General features: G+C 35.9%; 1 protein-coding gene across 1 annotated transcript in view; it reads right to left on the bottom strand.

Annotated features, from left to right (window-relative positions):
- The window catches only part of UNC13C (unc-13 homolog C), a 496,691-nt gene that overhangs the window by 309,604 nt on the left and 169,137 nt on the right, over positions 1 to 17,950 (bottom strand). Inside the window, exons 4-6 of the mRNA XM_090270625.1 lie at positions 6,891 to 6,969; positions 5,860 to 5,865; positions 4,702 to 4,773 (exon numbers count right to left, since the gene is read on the bottom strand). Of these exons, the coding sequence (XP_090126751.1) occupies positions 4,702 to 4,773; positions 5,860 to 5,865; positions 6,891 to 6,969 (157 nt within the window). The remainder of the gene's footprint in view (positions 1 to 4,701; positions 4,774 to 5,859; positions 5,866 to 6,890; positions 6,970 to 17,950) is intronic.

The following is a 17,950-nucleotide window of genomic DNA, read 5'->3' as shown; positions in this document are numbered from 1 at the left end:
AAGAACAACAACAAATAACGGCAAAAAATTGATTTATTAGTCAAATAGCTCCCCTAAATAAAAGATGATTTTAGTGGCAAATTTTGCTAGTCTTGTAAGGTATAGCAACACCTACATCATGCAAACCATCCCAGGTAAAGGACAGGAAGGAAAACTTCTCAACTTATTTTATGAAGCTAATTTACTACTGATGCCCAAATTGCTCAATACACAGTAAATTATAGGCCATTTGACCTAGGAACATAGATGCAAAAATCTTATATAATTAGCAAACATATAAGAAAATCAAGGTCAAAGAGTTCCTATAACTTGCTCAAGTTTCCACAGCTAGTGGTGAAGCTGGACCAACATCTATCTGAAGCCAAACACTGAGCTGTTTTGGAAAAGGACAAAGTAGGACCAATAGCAATACTTGTAAACAAGATATTCTTTACATTTGTGTCATTATGGTGTTCCCAAATCAGTACTCCCTGGAATCTGACCCTTGGCTATAAAGGTGACAGGGAAGGAAGCACTGAACTTGGCATTTATTCTTTTTTTTGTTGTTGCTGTTGTTGTTATTCAATTACAGTTGTCCCATTTTTCCCCCATTACTCCCCCCTCCCAGCCAATCCCTTCTCCCACAATTATATCCCTCCCCGTTGTCCATGTCCATGAGTCATTCATATACGTTCCTTGACCTGACCCTTCCCTTACTTATCCACCTTCTCTCGCTCCCCCCACCCCTCTACTGACTACTATTCTAGTCTTTGCCTATTTAGTTCGTTTGTTTGTGTTGCTCTTTAGTTTCCTGTATTGGGTGATATCATACCTCAATATGAGTCCCTGCCCCACTTCCATGACTGCCACCTGCTCTGCCTGGCAAGACATTTTATTTTTTTAATTCTCACAAATTGTGAGATAAGTATTTTACTTTCATGTTAAGGATGAGGTAAACGAGTCTCAGGAAATCAAAAAGTATTGATAAGAAACAAGTTTTCAGAGGAAGTAAGAAGAGGAGCTGAGATTCTAACTCTGGCCCATATTACTTCAGCACTTGTCCATGTGGCTTGAAAAGGCTCCTGTTCCTGAGCAATAGTCCTAAGAACCCGAGTGTCTGTGAGCCTACACTTTTGGATTGAATCCCAGACTAGATAGGTGTTCTGACCTGCTTCAACCTTCCATGTTATCCCTCTAGTGTCATGCTAGGAAGAGGACCCAGGTCTGATCTTCAGATTACTCCCACACCTGGTTCTCTAAATCCCTTTTAATGGGCCTGAACCCTATTATTGAAAGAAGAACCTGCACTTTCCTAGACTAACCAACCCTTTTGTAGAACTAACAAATCCTGGAAGGATGCCAATAGATCAAACTGGGAAACTAGGTCATAAACCCACATAGAAAAAAAACAGGGCTCTAGAATCCCTTTTATGCTTGGTGAACATATTCCTCACTACCTGAGTTTCCATAACCCTCATCTGAGTCTGTCTTAGTTTAAACACTCTTGTCTGACAGAAGTTTCCATCATGACCTATAGCAATACTGGCTACAAAACATAGTAGCTCCCCTCCCCTACCACTATATATATTCTTAAAATTTTATTTTTCAATTACAGTTTACATTGAATATTATTTTGTATTAGTTTCAAGTGCATAGCACAGTGGTTAGAGAATCATATACTTTACAAAGTGATCCCCCAATATTTCGAGTACCCACCTGACACCCCACATATTATTGACTATATTGCCTATGTTGTACTTTACATCCCCATGACTGTGTTGTGACTACCAATCTGCATTTCTCTTAACCCAGCCCCCCAACTGCTCTCCCCTCTGGCAACCATCAGTCTGTTCTCTGTCAGCTCCCCCACTGTTATTTATATACATATATATATATATATGTATATATATATATATATATAATTTATTTATTTGTTTATTTTATTTTTAGAGAGAGGGGAAAGGAGAAAGTGAGGGAGACAAATATCACTGCGTGGTTGCCTCTCACTCGCGCCCCCAACTGGGGACCTGACGTGCAACTTAGTCATGTGCCCTGACTGGGAATCAAATCAGCGACACTTGGCTTGCAGGCTGACGCTCAATCCACTGAGCCACAGCAGCCAGGGCTCCCCCACTGTTATATTAAAGCCTTGTGACAGCAGGGATTTTTAGCTGAGTTGTTCACAGACTTATATCCAGAATCTGAAACAATGTTTGATGTATAGTAGTCAATTAATATTTAATTTTGAATGGACCTACTTTGATTGCCCCACCATTGGGTCCACAACTAGGAAACTCACACTGAAAGCAAGCAAAGCTGGGCAGCACAGTGCCAGGCAGGCTATTGTTGCAGTTTTTGGATACTAGATTGTTATCCCTTCTTGTGTTATTAAGCCAGATAGAAGTGTTCAGAAACCATAGTCCTTCAGGGTTTGTTAGACTGAGACTCCCAGTTGGCTCCCACAATTCCTCATGGGTGGGTCGGAACTGGTGATGGAGGGACACCTGGCAGTGCTTCTCCCACTGCCAACAGTGTTCATGGGGGCTGCACTGCTGACCCGCTGTCGTCTTGCATCAGACTTTATAGCACTTTCCTTCTTTGGAGCAGATGCCCGAGCTTTTTACCATACATTCATCAATGAAAATAGACATGCTAACATTTGATATTTTCTACATGGCCAAGCCATTTCCCTTTATGTGAAGGCAAATATTTCATCATTTCACACTGAGGGTGCCTAGGAACACTTGCAGCACCAAGAAGTGGAAATTATGCTCTTCGGCATTTGTGTTAGCTGCCCATGTAATGAATTCATGTGATAGCATGTCAAGAATGACATTTAATATGCTTGTTGTACAGCAGTCATATTTCATTTACTTTTTGAGACACGAGCCCCAGAGAAATGGGTTTTATGATTTGAGAGAGAGCTGATGGATGCTACTTATCTACTCAACATCCACACAGAAAAAGTCTTTTATACTGGCCTTCTGAAACTAAAGAAGTAAAATGATAACTAAGTAGATGAAAAGTAGATCAATAGTTAATTTAACCATAAAGTGAGGGTATGCTCTCTGTCAGACCCTTAGAAAATGTAGCAATAATCCTTCTGTTTCTATTGGCATCATCTTAGCTTTTCATAGAAATGAGTATTTGTACTTCAAAAATATAAGAAAGGAATAGTGTAAGAATATATCAATAAAAATCCTTGAACTTAATTATTTCCTCAAAAGCAAAAGACTAGATATTTGGCAAATTAGCAAGCAATATGGGGTTTTCTCATACACTAGAGGATGTTTACTTTCTCTTGAATCCAAACTACACTCAAAATATTAGATGGCATCATATAACCCTAGGAAAGGAGTCACATTGTTTTCATCCTGTGACATAATCAAAACTGTTTTAACTTGCTGTAGCACCCATATATTCAAATGAACATGTATTGTTTTGCTGATTTATATTGGGATTGGGGAGTTTGCTGATAAGACCTGGGACATGTTGGCTTTTGAAAGGTGACAATAACAGGAAGAAAAGAATGAGAAAAATAAATGTAAATAATGGTGTTTAAATGTCAAGTGTATAGAAGTTTATAACAAGTAAAATAATATTTTTGGCAAAAAAAATTGTTCTATAAGAATGACAAAGTTGCTAAAACTGAAAGAGAAAAGGGGCACAGATAAATTGTCTCGAATAAAAGCTTCAGCAGCTGCTATGCAGGATAGAGCTAAATATCAAAACACCCACTGCACAACAGAATCATGGGAGAGTTTTAAAAAGCTAACCCCTATACACAGGCTACACCTGAAGTCAATTAAATCAGAATCAATTGGAATGAGAGCCAAACATAGGTATGTTTTAAAGCTCCCCCCAGTGAATCTGATGAGCCAAATTTAAGAATCCCTGACCTAGATATTTGCAGCGTACTTGTACCTTATAATTGGCTCTTTCATTCAGCAAGAATTACAAAGCTTCTACCTCATGCCAGACAGTGTACTAAGCAATATAAATGAAAATATTTGACAAGAACAACAGACAAAATATTATGCTACCTTCAGGGATATCAATCTAAAAGGAAAGGTTTATACAAAATAATAAAATTAATTGTAATAACAAAAATAATAAAAACAGCATATTGTATTTATTGTTTACTATATCCTCGGCTATGCTGGGTGTTAAACATGTATCCACTCCATTAATTCTCTTTCTTATTATCTTACTATAAAGATGAAAGAACTTGGGTTTAGAGAAGTTACCTAACTTGCCAGCTACAACAATGATTAATTTGTGGTACAGATGGGACTCACCCCAAACAGCCCTCACTCTTAACTATATTACCCTATGGAGGTAGTGATTAAATGCTAAAAAAGCCAAGAGCAGGAAACTCAGCCAGATGGGAAGAAGGATGTTGGGGAAAGCCTCATAAATGACGCAAAATTTGAACCATGCAAAAATTTAGCAGGATTTTTTTCAGGGGGAGGATAAAAGCTAAATTGCATCAGGATAGAACAGCATTTCTAGAGATGGGACAGTACATGCACATTTGAGCTGCAGAGGATAATTTGTATGACAGTGAAGCTGAGGCCCAGAAGAAATTTGTTTTAGGGTCAGACTCCTCCCATGCTGCCAGTTATTTCTGGAATGGTGGAACAAATATTACAAACATGTGGATCGAACAGAATGGCTTTCCCTAGACTATGACGGACACATAGTAATCAACTTTGCACCCACCAGCTCCTCGTTGTTTAGTGATGTCCTAATCACCATAGCCAGGGAGAGTCCAGATTTCCGGGCAGCCAGGGTCTAAAATAAACAGAATTATGAGTTATTGGTACATGAGGTGACTATGCAACAGAATGTAAAAATGTAAGTATACAGACAATTGTTCACGTCTGAGTCAACAGGGACCTGCCATTTTTAGTAGTCAGCCAGTTAATCCAGAATGTAGAATCATGGAACGTTAAAACTAAAAGAGATCTTCAAACTGAACCTCTACGTTTTACAGATGAGAAACCTGAGGTTCAGCAAGGCAGCGTAATCAGCTCATGGCTTCCAGGCTGGAAGCAGCTTGTAGGATATTTTCTCCCAAGGTGGTCATGATGACATTCGTTCATAAAACATGACATTTGGTACAGAGGCAGCTGATGTGCGCGATGGCCCTGAATCATTGTTGGAGCTACACGGTTCTTGAGCTGTTCAGAGTTTCTGTAATCTTCTTGCACATCTAGCCATGATATTTTCTTCCAGTAGTCCATTTTAAAAACAGGACACCCAGATTGGTTTTTTTCACTCAAGTCTGGAAACTTAGGTGATTTTAACTAAGATCAACTCCCTTTAATTTCCCCTGTAAAATAGAGCCATTATACTGCTCCTACTGAAGACATATGCAATATAATGAACTCAACAGTACTATAAAAAACTTCAGAAATCAGAAGTTCTAAATTGGAATATTAACGCTGGTCTCTCATTAGGAGCAAAAGGAATTCATAGTGAAATAATGCATCTGGTCATAAATATATCTCCTTGAAGCTAATACAAAGCCATGCACCCAGATCAAGTTCACCACAATCTGAAGTGAAGAAGTTACTCTCCACCCATCTCCACCCCTACCGTGTTAACCTATGTAGGGCCTACACCCCACGGTTTATCCAAGATGATCTTCCATCTCTGATAACTACTGTCCCTAAAATAATGTTTGTTTTATTTTAGTCTGTATTTGAATCTGTTTACATAAGTTGGTCTATCATAACTGAACTCAATGTTAAAGTCTTGGTGAACCCAAATTTATTATTTTTGTATGTCTCTTGTCCCATTTTAGCTCATGAATAACTGCATTTTACACTTGAGAAAATTGGCAAATATTAATTAAATAAATAAAAAATCACTTACCATAGCCTGAAGATCCCATGTGTCAGAGAAAACAAAGTGTAAGTAACAGACATAAGAAAGGTGGGGAAAAAAAGAGTATAACAATGTTAAATAAGCTTAACATGTTAAAAGAACATCCACACTATAATGGCAAGATTCTGAGCTAATAGAACAGACATGTCATGCTTCTCAGTACAGGATTTTTCAGTCATGATTTTATCTTTTCCACTTTAAAACCAAAGTGATGGCTTTCGTATGAAGGTCTACATAGCAAAATTAAAAATTAATGATATCAGGAAATTTGGGTTTCTCTGGGAGAAAATATATTTTCATGGCATAAACTATTAAGAATATGCCTCCAGAAAAAAATGTGAAAACATTGTAGATGGCAGAAAATACTCTTTTTCATGGTGATGGACTATTTATTTTTATAATATACAGAGTATTATTAATTCTTTGCATCTCTAGACATTCCCCAGCATATCTTATTATAAGGAGAGCTTGAGTTATTCAGAGTTAAGTTCAGGGCTAGTAAAAGTTATAATGACTTGGGAGTCATGGTTTTCTTTAGACAGTGGAATAGCTTATTAATTTGGCTAGACTTGATTTTAATATAGTAGAATAAAATGAGTAATATTATTTGCTTGCTTTATAAGTGTTAAAGTCTACTGAGTTAAGGTGAAGAAGATGAAATCAAGCCTTAAACTGCAAATTAAACTTATGGTCGTTCATAATACCAAATACATCAAAGCTCAGTTGCAGCCGCTTGCTTGGCAGCCTGCAGGACTGTTTTTTACTCAATTATAGAGTGATTTTTAACTCCATTTGTGATTTTAGTTAATATCTAGAGCTGTCAAAAGGTTAGAGCTATTTTCTCCATTAATAGGTTTTAAAGAAACAATAAATATAACTCTTGCTAGAATCCAACTGCTTATATATTCTATTCAATGAAATATTTATAGGCCATGTTTTTAATGAGAAGGATAATATGACACCTAACAAATACATGGACAACACATGCAATTAAAGAGAACTTAACAGAAGTGACTTACCACATCTCGTACAATAGGCAAAGTTTTTTTCCTACGGAGATCTGGCATACTGTCAATACCATAAAGTCCCCGCCCAGCCCTGAAGAAACAAAAAAGGAATGATCTCAATGATAACTTGGAAACTTTAAATTATACATGGCCTAGTTTGACACATTCTTTTATTGACAATATCACAGAGAGGTTAATCAAAATTGTCAGGTATATGGAACTTTTGGTGCAAGTTTGCTCTGCCTGCAATGGTACAAAAAACCACTTTTATTATAAAAGTACCACTGTGTGTGCACTTCATCTTCACAGATTAAACTGCAAAGTGGCAGGATATAGATACATTGAAAATATTAGTGATTACCCTAATACAATAATTTATACTTATCTTACTTTATCCACAGATATACAATATTAAAATAATTTATTATACAAGAATATTCACTGCAACATTTTTGTAATAGCAACAAAAGCTGTGTAACATAGGCATTCAACAATAATATATTAATTAAATGAGTTATATTATATTATATGATGGGAAGAAACAATAATTAAAGTGAATGAGGTAAATATTTGTATATATATGGAAAAATACTCGTAGTGTATGAAGTGAAAACAATAAGTTTGCATGTTACTAAGTTTAGGGTGGTCCCATGTGTGTGTGTGTTTATATAAGCACAGAAAATATCTAGAAGGATATTTACCAAGTCAATAACCGCAGTTACTTACCTTTGTGGAGTGAAATTAGGTGAGAGAAAAAGAGAAGACTCTTACAATGTTATAAATTTGGTAATGTTCAATTCAATGTTTTTTAAAATAAGCACATGGCATTTTTGCAATTTAAAATGTTAGAATATATTAATATATTTATTTATTAAGATAAATTCAATGCACTGAATTTCATTTTTATTGCATCAAAACTAGTCTTTTTATACAACAAAAACAGTGATAAAATCAAAGATAATAGCTTCTCCATATGCCCATTCTAAACTACAAAACTCTTGCTAACCTCCAGCTTCAAGTCAAGTGTTTTTACTGAGAACAACGCAATTCATAACTCTGCTTGTTAACTGGGCAGCTCTGCCTTTGGAACAGGCTACTACACCATTTTATAGTCCAGTTTTCCACTGACACAGAGGGCTTCTTCGTTCTTGCTGCTTTGCTTAATTAATAAAGGGACACCTTGGTCTTAATGGATTTTTCTTAGTAGCCATTCTCTTAACTCCAGTACTCTGGTTGTATCAAGTATTAGCTTGGTGATGATGGACAACTTATTAAATGCATCATATAAGTCATGTAAAATATTAATAAAAAATATTGACAAAGATAAAATGGTAATAATGCCATAACTTACATATGTTTGAAAATAAGTGATAAATGTGAACTATTAAAAATATTGTCTATGAATAAGAAAGATGTCAATATGAATGAATTACGCTTAAGGTCATGTACTCCAACTAAGAGTTACTTTCAGTTTAGGTCATGGAATACAGGATAAAAGTATTCTGGGACAGGGATCAAGGAAGAGGAAAGAAAGAAGAGAGGGAAAGGAGAAAAGATAGACTGAAAGACAGTGTGTGTGGTAGAGACAGAAAGCATTAAGACACTGTCTATCTCTGATCCTATGAGAAAGAAATTACTACAGGTCCATCACTGCCAGAATAATGTCAATTAATATTATCTAGGTCAAATGCTGTAAAGGTCACATGACAGTTAAAGGTCAAGCATTGGTGTCTCAAAAAAGAATCATTGGCATCATGCTCTTGTGAACTGCAAGAAACTGCAGAGCAGAGATGGGAGAAAGAGAAATAAACTTCGGTTTTGTCTTCTCAACACCTATCTTCAGAAAAGGAACCAAACTCTCTCTGAATGTAACTTGCTTTCCTCCTAACCTCTCTGCATATTCTTCCCCTCTTCCTGCCAGTTTGTGCTTCTCCCTCCTACATTCCAAAAATTAAATAAAGGGGAAAAAGATTATGTGAGTAGGTTTTTGTTGAAAAAAGAAATAGGATTTTCCCTGTTTTATTTGTTCTAATCTCTGATTCCAAGCAGTTTCTACTTTCTCCCCTCTGTGAACAGAATTAATAATGGCATAAAGCATGCATTAATAAATGTCTTTCCATCACATTACATTGAAATCATACTAATTGCCTTTGAGTGTTTTGAAATATTTTGACTCCTAAATAATGTGACTTCAATAACTATGTAAAGAAACATTGAATTGTGATAACAGTTGAGAAAGTGATTTATAAAGTGCAAAGTGTTATATGAATTGTGTGTTTTCATTCTATCAATAATGATTTATGTTATGTTTTCCTTGTCATGGAACTTAATTCAAATTCACAAGTGCACCCAGAATCTTGAGCAACTCTACAAACTCACAAATTCAGCAATCAGTTAAACCTATATTTCGTAATTTATAAAATTGCAATGCAGTAAAAATGTTCTCTTAACTTTTCAATAACTTTAAAAGAGTTATCAGGTTGTGTTTTCTTATAATTTTACATTTTCATCATTACTATGAGAAGTTTGTATAATCCTATACTTTCATTAGCTTATCGATCAAGTAACTTGAAACTTAAGAATAAAAGTCTGCCCCTCTCATGAGCAGAGAAGAGCTTAGTAAATACTGTGAGACTCGACACAACTGTAAACTATTTGTGTAATATTTATTGAGAAGCTTCCTAACAAAGAGAGATCTAGGACACATTAAATACAAAACATGGTGAAGACTGAAAATATCAGCAGATAAGTATGCATCAATCACTGACCTTCCAGGCAAGAGGTCAAGTTCATGGATATCAGTTAAAATCCAGAGGAAACTAGCAAGGCTTGATGATGAGAAAGTGAGAGAAAGTCACCCACACAGGAAAGAGCAGACAAGTAACTTTGAAGGTAAGATCTGGTTTTGTGAAAGCCATTTGATTCCAACCCTTCTTGGTCTAGCTGATTGGATTAAGCTGTATACCTGTAGACAGCAAACTAGCCAAGCATAGCTAATATTTATGTGATGTTTACCTGGCACCAGGTACAGTGTTAGCATTTATAGCCAATCTTTACATATATTACCTCATTTAATTCTCAAAATAATCCAATGAGATATAAGTAAAATTATTTCTCTCATTTTATAAATGAGGAAATAGAGGCATAGAATAGATCAGAATCATCCAGAAGCTCATTGTAAATTAGAGATAGCAGTGGCAGGATTAGAACCCAAGCTCTATGACTTATCACGACCACGGTTTACATGACTGGATCAGTTCATATTTACAAAAATAAGGTGAGTTGAGGCTTACAATTAACCAAATTTTACTTTTAATGAAACTAAAGTTAAGCAATTTGCCCAGGCTTAGAACTATATGGCAGAGTTTAATTTCCATTGCAACACTGTCTTACCTTAAAACTCATACTCTTAATAACTAAATAAAAATTGTTAGGAGAAAATAAGAGGTCTGTCTTAGTTGATCTAGAGGTAATTATTGAAAAAAAATTCATCTTATTTACAAAATAATGTTATCACTGTGTAAAATAGTCTCAATCCTTTCCAAATAGCTCTTGTCCATCTGTTAAGATATACTCCCTAGGAAAAACAGCAGTCTTTTAGGCCAGAGGGATTACAAATGGGATAAAAAAAAAGAGACTTCCAGACAAGATGGAGGCATAGGTATATATATTGTGTCTCCCTCCACAACTAAGAAAGAACACAACTACCTCAAAATTGGAGACAACCATAAGTTCCAGAAAACTGAGCTGCGTGGAAATCCAATAAACAAAGATATAAAGAAGAAATGCTCAGCCAGACAAGTAGGAGGGGAAGAGCCAGGGTAGAGAGGAGACAGTATGGAGGTGGCGGCAGTGGTGGCAACAATGGCTGTGGCTGGCCAGCGGAAAATGCAGTCACACATTGTAAAAGTAGGGAGGGACACCCAGGGAGCACTCCCAGCTCCAGACCAGACCTTGCAGCTCACTATTCTAGCACCGGGGAAAATAAAGCTTCATTGCTTCTGACTGTGAAAATAAGTGGGGGTTGGGGCAGAGGAAGAAACTGCTGGTCTCTCAGCAGAGTCTGCTTGTTTAGAGGACCCCACTGTACTAGAACTTCCATGGACCCACTCACTCTTGGAACCATGGCCAGGGAAACAAGGATGTGCCAGTCCCATTCCAAAAGTGGAAGAAGTGCCTGGAAAATGGGCAAGTGCTGAGCAAGAGTCGTTGTTCCCTCTCAGTCCCCTTTCCCACAAACTGCACCACAATGTGGTGAAACAGATTGCCCTGTACTGACGAATACCTAAGGCTTCACTCCTTACAATGTAACAGGTGTGACAGCTCTACCTAAGACACAGAGGCAAACACAGGAGTCTCTCAAGTTGAAGAGACAGAGAAGTATGGTCCAAAAGAGGGAACAGATCAAGGTTCCAGTGGGAAAATTAAGCAACAAGGAGATAAGCAACTTAACAGATGAGGAGATAGCCAATCTAACTGATCCAGAGTTCAAAATACTGGTCATAAAGATGGTCACAGACTTGACAGATATGCCTGAGTATGGCAGACACAGAAGGGAAGAAGTGAAAGCTATGCTAAGTAAATGAAGAAAAACTACACAAAACCAATAGAGAAGGGAAGGAAGCCGGGATTCAAATCAATAATATGGAACATAAGGCAGAAATAAACAGTCAGTTGGTACAGAATGAAAAAACAAGAATTGAAAAAAATGAGTAGAGGCTTAGAAACCTCTGGGACAACTTTAAACGTGACAACATCTGAATCATAGGGGTGTCAAAAGGAGAAGAGGAAGAGCAGGAAATTGAAAACTTATGTGAAGAAATAATGAAGGAAAACTTCCCAAATTTGGTGAAGGAAATAGACAGTCCCAAACAAGCTCAACCCAAAGAGGACCACACCAAGACACATCATAATTAAAATGCCAAAGGTTAAAGATAGAGAGAGAATCTTAAAAGCAGTATGAGAAGAGAAGAAAGTTACCTACAAAAGGGTTCCTATAAGACTATCAGCTGATTTCTCAAAAGAAACTTTGCAGGTAAGAAGAGACTGGCAAGAAGTATTCAATGTGAGGAAAAGCAAGGGCATACAACCAAGATTACTCTATCCAACAAAACCATCATTTAGAATGGAAGGGCAGACAAAGTGCTTCCCAGACAAGGTAAAACTAAAGAAGTTCATCATCACCAAGTCCTTATTATATGAAATTTTAAAGGGATCTATTTAATAAAAGAGGATCAAAACTATAAACATTAAAATGATAATAAACTCACAACTATCAACAACAGAACCTAAAAACAAAAAACAAACAAACAAACAAAAAAAAACAAACTAAGCAAAAGCCAGAGTAGGAGCAGAATCATAGGTATAGGGATCATTTGCAGGGTGTGCAGCTGGGCAGGGGGAGGGGGAGCAATGGGGAAATGGTGCAGGGATTAAGCATAATTGGCTGGTACAAAATAGACAGAGGGATGTTAAGAATAATATAGGAAAGGGTGAAGCCAAAGAATTTATATGCATAACCCATGGACATGAAGTAAGGGGGTGGGGTTCCTGGAGGTAAGGGGGATACTGGACAGAGGGGAGCAAAGGGAGAAGAAATTGGGACAACTGTAACAGCATAATCAATTAAATATACTTTGAAGTTAAAAAAAAATAGACAAGAGATCTACATATGTTTAAAGTCAATAATCACATTATTAACAATATAGATATAATTTTATAGGCTAAATTAAGTGAGATGTATTCTTATTCAACATTTGTTCTATTACATAGTCTTAATACTTTTTTATGGTTTTATTTCATTTCTTTGCATAATAATATTAAAAATAGTTTGTTAGTTTGATAAAATTCAAGATATAAAAGTGCATTGCTATAAATTTTGACTCAACTTCAGTTAATCATCTTGTTATAGAACAAACACAATATAAATGATCTAAAGGACATGTATTCTGTACTTTTTAAGGTATCTGATATTTAGGTAGATGGGATAAAAGCTGAGTGTACTAACTATACATTTATTATTTTAGTCCAAAATTGATCTGATAATATACTGAATGTATTAGATTGAAAAAAAATTATTCTTAGTGGCACCAAAGGAATATTGTGTGAAAGCTATCAAGCAGATTTTCCAAAGTTATATTTCTTGATTATGGGACAAAGTTGTGCTATTTCCATAAATGGATGTTTGGTGGTTAATTAGTAATATTCTTAGACCAGCTAATTTTCATTAGTAATTAGAAAATTTGTAGACTGTTAATATTTAAATAAGTTTTATATTAATTAAAGAATATAGGCTCCAAAGAAAAACAAAACTATCATGCTTCTGTTTATTTTTCTGTCTCCAAGGCAGTTATTGGGCATGGCTATATAACTAATCTTTTTTTTAACCCTGTGGAAAATTAAGGCAAAGTAAAAGATTAATAATAAATTATGCTAAATCCTTCTCCTATAATCCTTCAGCTGTGTTCTCTTTCCTACTTTTAAAAATAACTTTTTGTATTTATTTAGTTAATGATAAAAACAAGTATTTTTTGCTTAATATTGTATATTTTACATACATTTTAATACAATTTTCCTGATGATAATTATATACTTAATTGTTAACCTAGTGCACATTAGATTGTTTAGGATGTTTTCTCTTCCTTTTATTGTACCTTTTTTATTTCTATATTTGTCAACAATGAAAATTTGTGTCTGTGTAAATGATGACTCACTCTACACAAAACTAAATATTTTGTAATCCATATTTCATCACAACTAAGAGACCATCTGTTATAGGATACAGTTACACCATTATAAAAAGAAATCAAATTAATATCTTGATGCCATGCCTTCTTAGCAATTAGAATTTAAATCTTACACTTACTTAAGGGCCTTCTTAACTGACTTCATCTATGACATAGATTTCTGTTACATATCAATCACATGTTTCTATACACAAAAAGGAAACTATAAACACAATAGTTATTCCTTAAACTTTTTATTCGGAGTCCAACTTTCAGAATTACTCTTCAACTCAGAATTGTCAATGTTTAGAACCTGTTTTCAAATTATTGTCCTTCAAGCCATCAAAACACTGGGGATTTAAATTATGTAAAATAGTGCTCCATTATTGTCTCTTTTGTTCCAAGAAGCAGAGAGCTATGCCACAGATCCTGACATTGGTGGGCTGTCAAACTTAGGAAAAAGGAGGAGAGGGGAGAACCATGGCTCCCACCTCGATGAGGGGCTCCTCAGCAGCTGCATAGATTAAAAGGTGAGGTAAATGTTTCTGGCGGGAGGATGTGGTACTTATTGGTTGAACTGGGGCAGAAAAGTCAGAACAGTTGTTCTAAGTCTTCTGCCATAATCCCTATGAAACTGCATTCTGTTCATTTGTTTATATGGTTGTCCCCACTAGAACACATTTCCAAAAACTGAAAGTAAATCTTACTCATTTCTACTTCCCTGGAGCCAACTCTGGCGTGTAGCGGCGGAGAAAGGAAAGTAGAGGTGTTAGGCCTTGACACCAGAGAGATTAGACATTAAGTATAAATCATGGTCTTGTTTCTATTTCTTTTTTTCTTTAAAGATTTTTATCTTTAAAATAATATCTGGAAAGAGGAAGATAGGAGCCTGTGGACAAGTAAGAAAGTCAAGGACCTCACTCACGCTAAAGTGCTTAGTAGGCAAAGATGTAGTCACAGGAAGAAGATAAGACCTAGTTATTAGACAAAGTAAATATTTTTAACCTTTATGAATCTCAGTTATTTCATATGGAAAATGGAAAACTGCCTTGCTTGCAGTATTGTTGAGAGCATTGATTGAGATAATACATGTAAGTAGATTATAAACTATTGGTAGCAATTATTTGGTCATAAACTTGCTTAGACATGAACATTTTTGAAACTGACTGCTGACCCACTGCTGACCCAAGGTTATTCACATTTATCCAGACTAAGGAATAGATTAGTAACAAAGTCTCTGGCATACATAAGTATGTAGGTAACTATCTATTAAAGAATTAAAGAGAAGGGCAGAAAGTCAAAGTTATGATTGCAACCTCCGTTGTACCCTGAGTTCTATTAACTTTCTCTCCTGACTCAGCTTTGTTCTAGGCTTCTCTCTACTGATCCCATTTTGGTAAGCACCTCAGCCCTGATAATATATGTTTGCTAAGCTTATTATTCCTCGCTTAATTTTTATCTACAGTCTTGTTCCCAGTTATTTAACTTAATATCGGACAAGGGTCTCACAGATGCCCCAACCAAGTTTCTTTTTGTATTTTCCCTGTTAACTCTAGTCTCTGAAAACCATACTTTTACTTTTTCAAGTAATTTTCCAGAAATTCAAAGATAAAGCTCCTACCCAGCACTAATCAATCCAGACTCCTCCATCTTGTTTCCATTTCCTCCCGGATTCTCCTAACTGTGGCCATAAAGTGGTGTGCTTGTTCTTATTCCTCTTTGGAGGGAACCACATTAGAAACCAACATGCCAACTCTTAATAAAATCAGTAAAGCCATTGTTCCTCTTGTCTTGGAGTGATCACTAGTTTCTTTGTTGAATATGAGATCAAATAGTTGGCTTGAGTTTAGAGTACATGCTTGTATGAAAAATATATAAAATTATGTGTGTAGGACAATACTGTTCATGTATGAGAGGCAGGGAGAAAATAAACTTTAAAAATGGTACAGAATATTCATATGTTCCATTTCTTGCTCATTCTGGGCACATATAAATAAAATAGTGAACTAACATGTTGAATTGCCCATCATTTTTACATGGGCTCCGTTCTCTTTCTTTGTCTCGCTTTTACTCTCCTACTCTCACTCTTTCTCTTTCATGCAGTAAATACGTGTATGAAGTCACTACATGAAAGTAGGCAAGGAGAATGTTTACTCTGAGTGCCTGGAACACAGTGAGTCTCAAAATTAGTTTTTAATATTCTTGACTATTTCCACAACCCTGTCAGCACTTGCAAGCCAAGATATCTATTTTAGAATCAATTTTTCAAACCAAAATTTTCCCTGCAATTCTTTTGATATCTTCTTTTGATTTAAGTTTTTTCACACTATCACTATTTTCCCAGTTGCAGAGGTCTAAAATCCTGAATAAGAACTAATTCTAGTTGTAAAACTCAAGCAACCCAAGAAGTGATACATCCAACATTTTTGTATTTTATGAATGTGGAAACTGAACGGCAAAGAATTTAAATGCTTGCCCAAGACACCCAGATTGTTAACAGCAAGCTAGGGCTCCAGCCCACCACTGCAGTTTTTTCTCCTTTGCTTCTAACATCCAAGTGGTATCAAGTCTCTTCCATTCCCCTTCTCCTCTCTGTCTTTCATTCTCACATCTGCTTTCTTTGCACATTTCTTTATATTTGGATCACCACAATTTCACTGTGGATTCATTGTGTCATGCCTGGGATGCTCTGCATTGACTTTTTAACTGCCAATTTCCCTAACTCCCCACCTTCAATTCATCCTGAACAGAACTGCTGCATCCTTCTTTCTGTAGGTATGTAGCCAGGAGACTAACATGATGAAAGTGATGTTTTAAGAAGACCAGTCTGGCAGAACTATTCCTGACAGATTGGAGGACAAATAAAGGAGAAAGAGAGGTGGTCTAAAAATATTGTTGGAGTGATCCAGGATTCTGTAATGGACTCCTAAATAAGGGTCTTGACTGAAGTGATTTCACCATTCTCTTTTTCGACCCCTTAATTCTACTTGATGAACTCCGGTAGAATTCCCAATTCAAGCTGCTCTAATATATTAAAGAGTAAATGCCCTTGTGTCAAAGAGAGCCTTTGTAGTCTACTAAAGTACTTTCTCCTTTTCTAGACATTTGACCTCTTAACGCTCCATAATGCTCCTTAATTCTTCAAGCAGCTTTTTCTTTCAAACCCTGGTTCCTTTGAAACACGGTTTTGGAAGTGCTGAACACCTCATTATTCATCTTTACATTATTTTTTAAAGCTAATGATATTTCTAAGTCTTTAAAGAGATAAAGGGATGTGAAAGATTTACTATCTTTGTGTAAAGGGCATTTCAAGTTATATTTCCAGTGATTAAAAATAATTTTCATAGGAAAAAAAATGGTATTAGGTGTTACTGCAATGAATTGCTCAAGTGAAAACTTAAAATGCAGCTGTTAAACACTCCTCTGAAGTTTTTCTCAATGTTCTGCTCCAGGGGACAATGTCAGGTATCAGGGATTAACTTCTAACAACTCAATTACACTATGTACCTTCTAGGGTTCATTCCTTTAACAGATTTTTTATGGAGTAGACAAAGTAGCCCTTTCCAGAGCTTGTGATTTCCTATGCCAAAAACCTTTCTTACCCCTCCCAGAATGTTATCTGCACCTACATTAACCTCAGACATTATCATATACTATAGAACAGAAAACATATTAAAAATGTAGCCCCAACACATGCTCATAATTAAGCACCCGATGTTGTTTGATAAAAGTGTCCCTTTAATTAAAATTCACACTACATAGGATCTCAATTTAGAATGTAGTTTGAAACTCCTTAACCATGCTTTTGTGGCTCAAAGCTGTAGTAAATATGAAATTGTGTGTATTAATGTTCTTTGGTTTGAAGCTCATTTTCTTAGTACTCCTTCTCTGGAAAAATCTCAGCATCCATTTATACTTAGTTTATAAAGTATAATTATTCATATGTTAATGAACGACCAGGTTCTTAATATGCTTTACTTAAATGCCATTAAGTACAATAAAATATTCAATAGCAAAGAAACTACATTTCTCAAAAGTAAAGCTCAGATTCCTTTTAATTATACCATTTGTTAGATGTATGCTGCACGCTTAATCCCCCCAATTTTTTAACAATCCCTCTCCAATCATTAATGAAAATTAGTACAATACTAACCAGCCTCAGAGACAATCCATTAGGTGGTTGCTAGAGTTTAAGAGCACAAGTCCCTCTTATTGTTAGACAGTGTTTCTTGACTCCTTTTTTTATAGGTTGCCTGATCCATGCAGGTAACAGAAACAAAATGTGACCCAGAATTTAGCTCAGAATAAAGGAACATCCAACCCAGGGTTCTAGCTTTGATAGAGAGT

Source organism: Furipterus horrens, unplaced genomic scaffold (assembly GCF_987537825.1).
Source record: "Furipterus horrens unplaced genomic scaffold, mFurHor1.1.pri manual_scaffold_3, whole genome shotgun sequence".
In the NCBI taxonomy this organism is placed as follows: domain Eukaryota; kingdom Metazoa; phylum Chordata; class Mammalia; order Chiroptera; family Furipteridae; genus Furipterus; species Furipterus horrens.
Note: the sequence above shows the minus strand (reverse complement) of the source record. Positions and strands in the feature narration are given on the sequence as shown.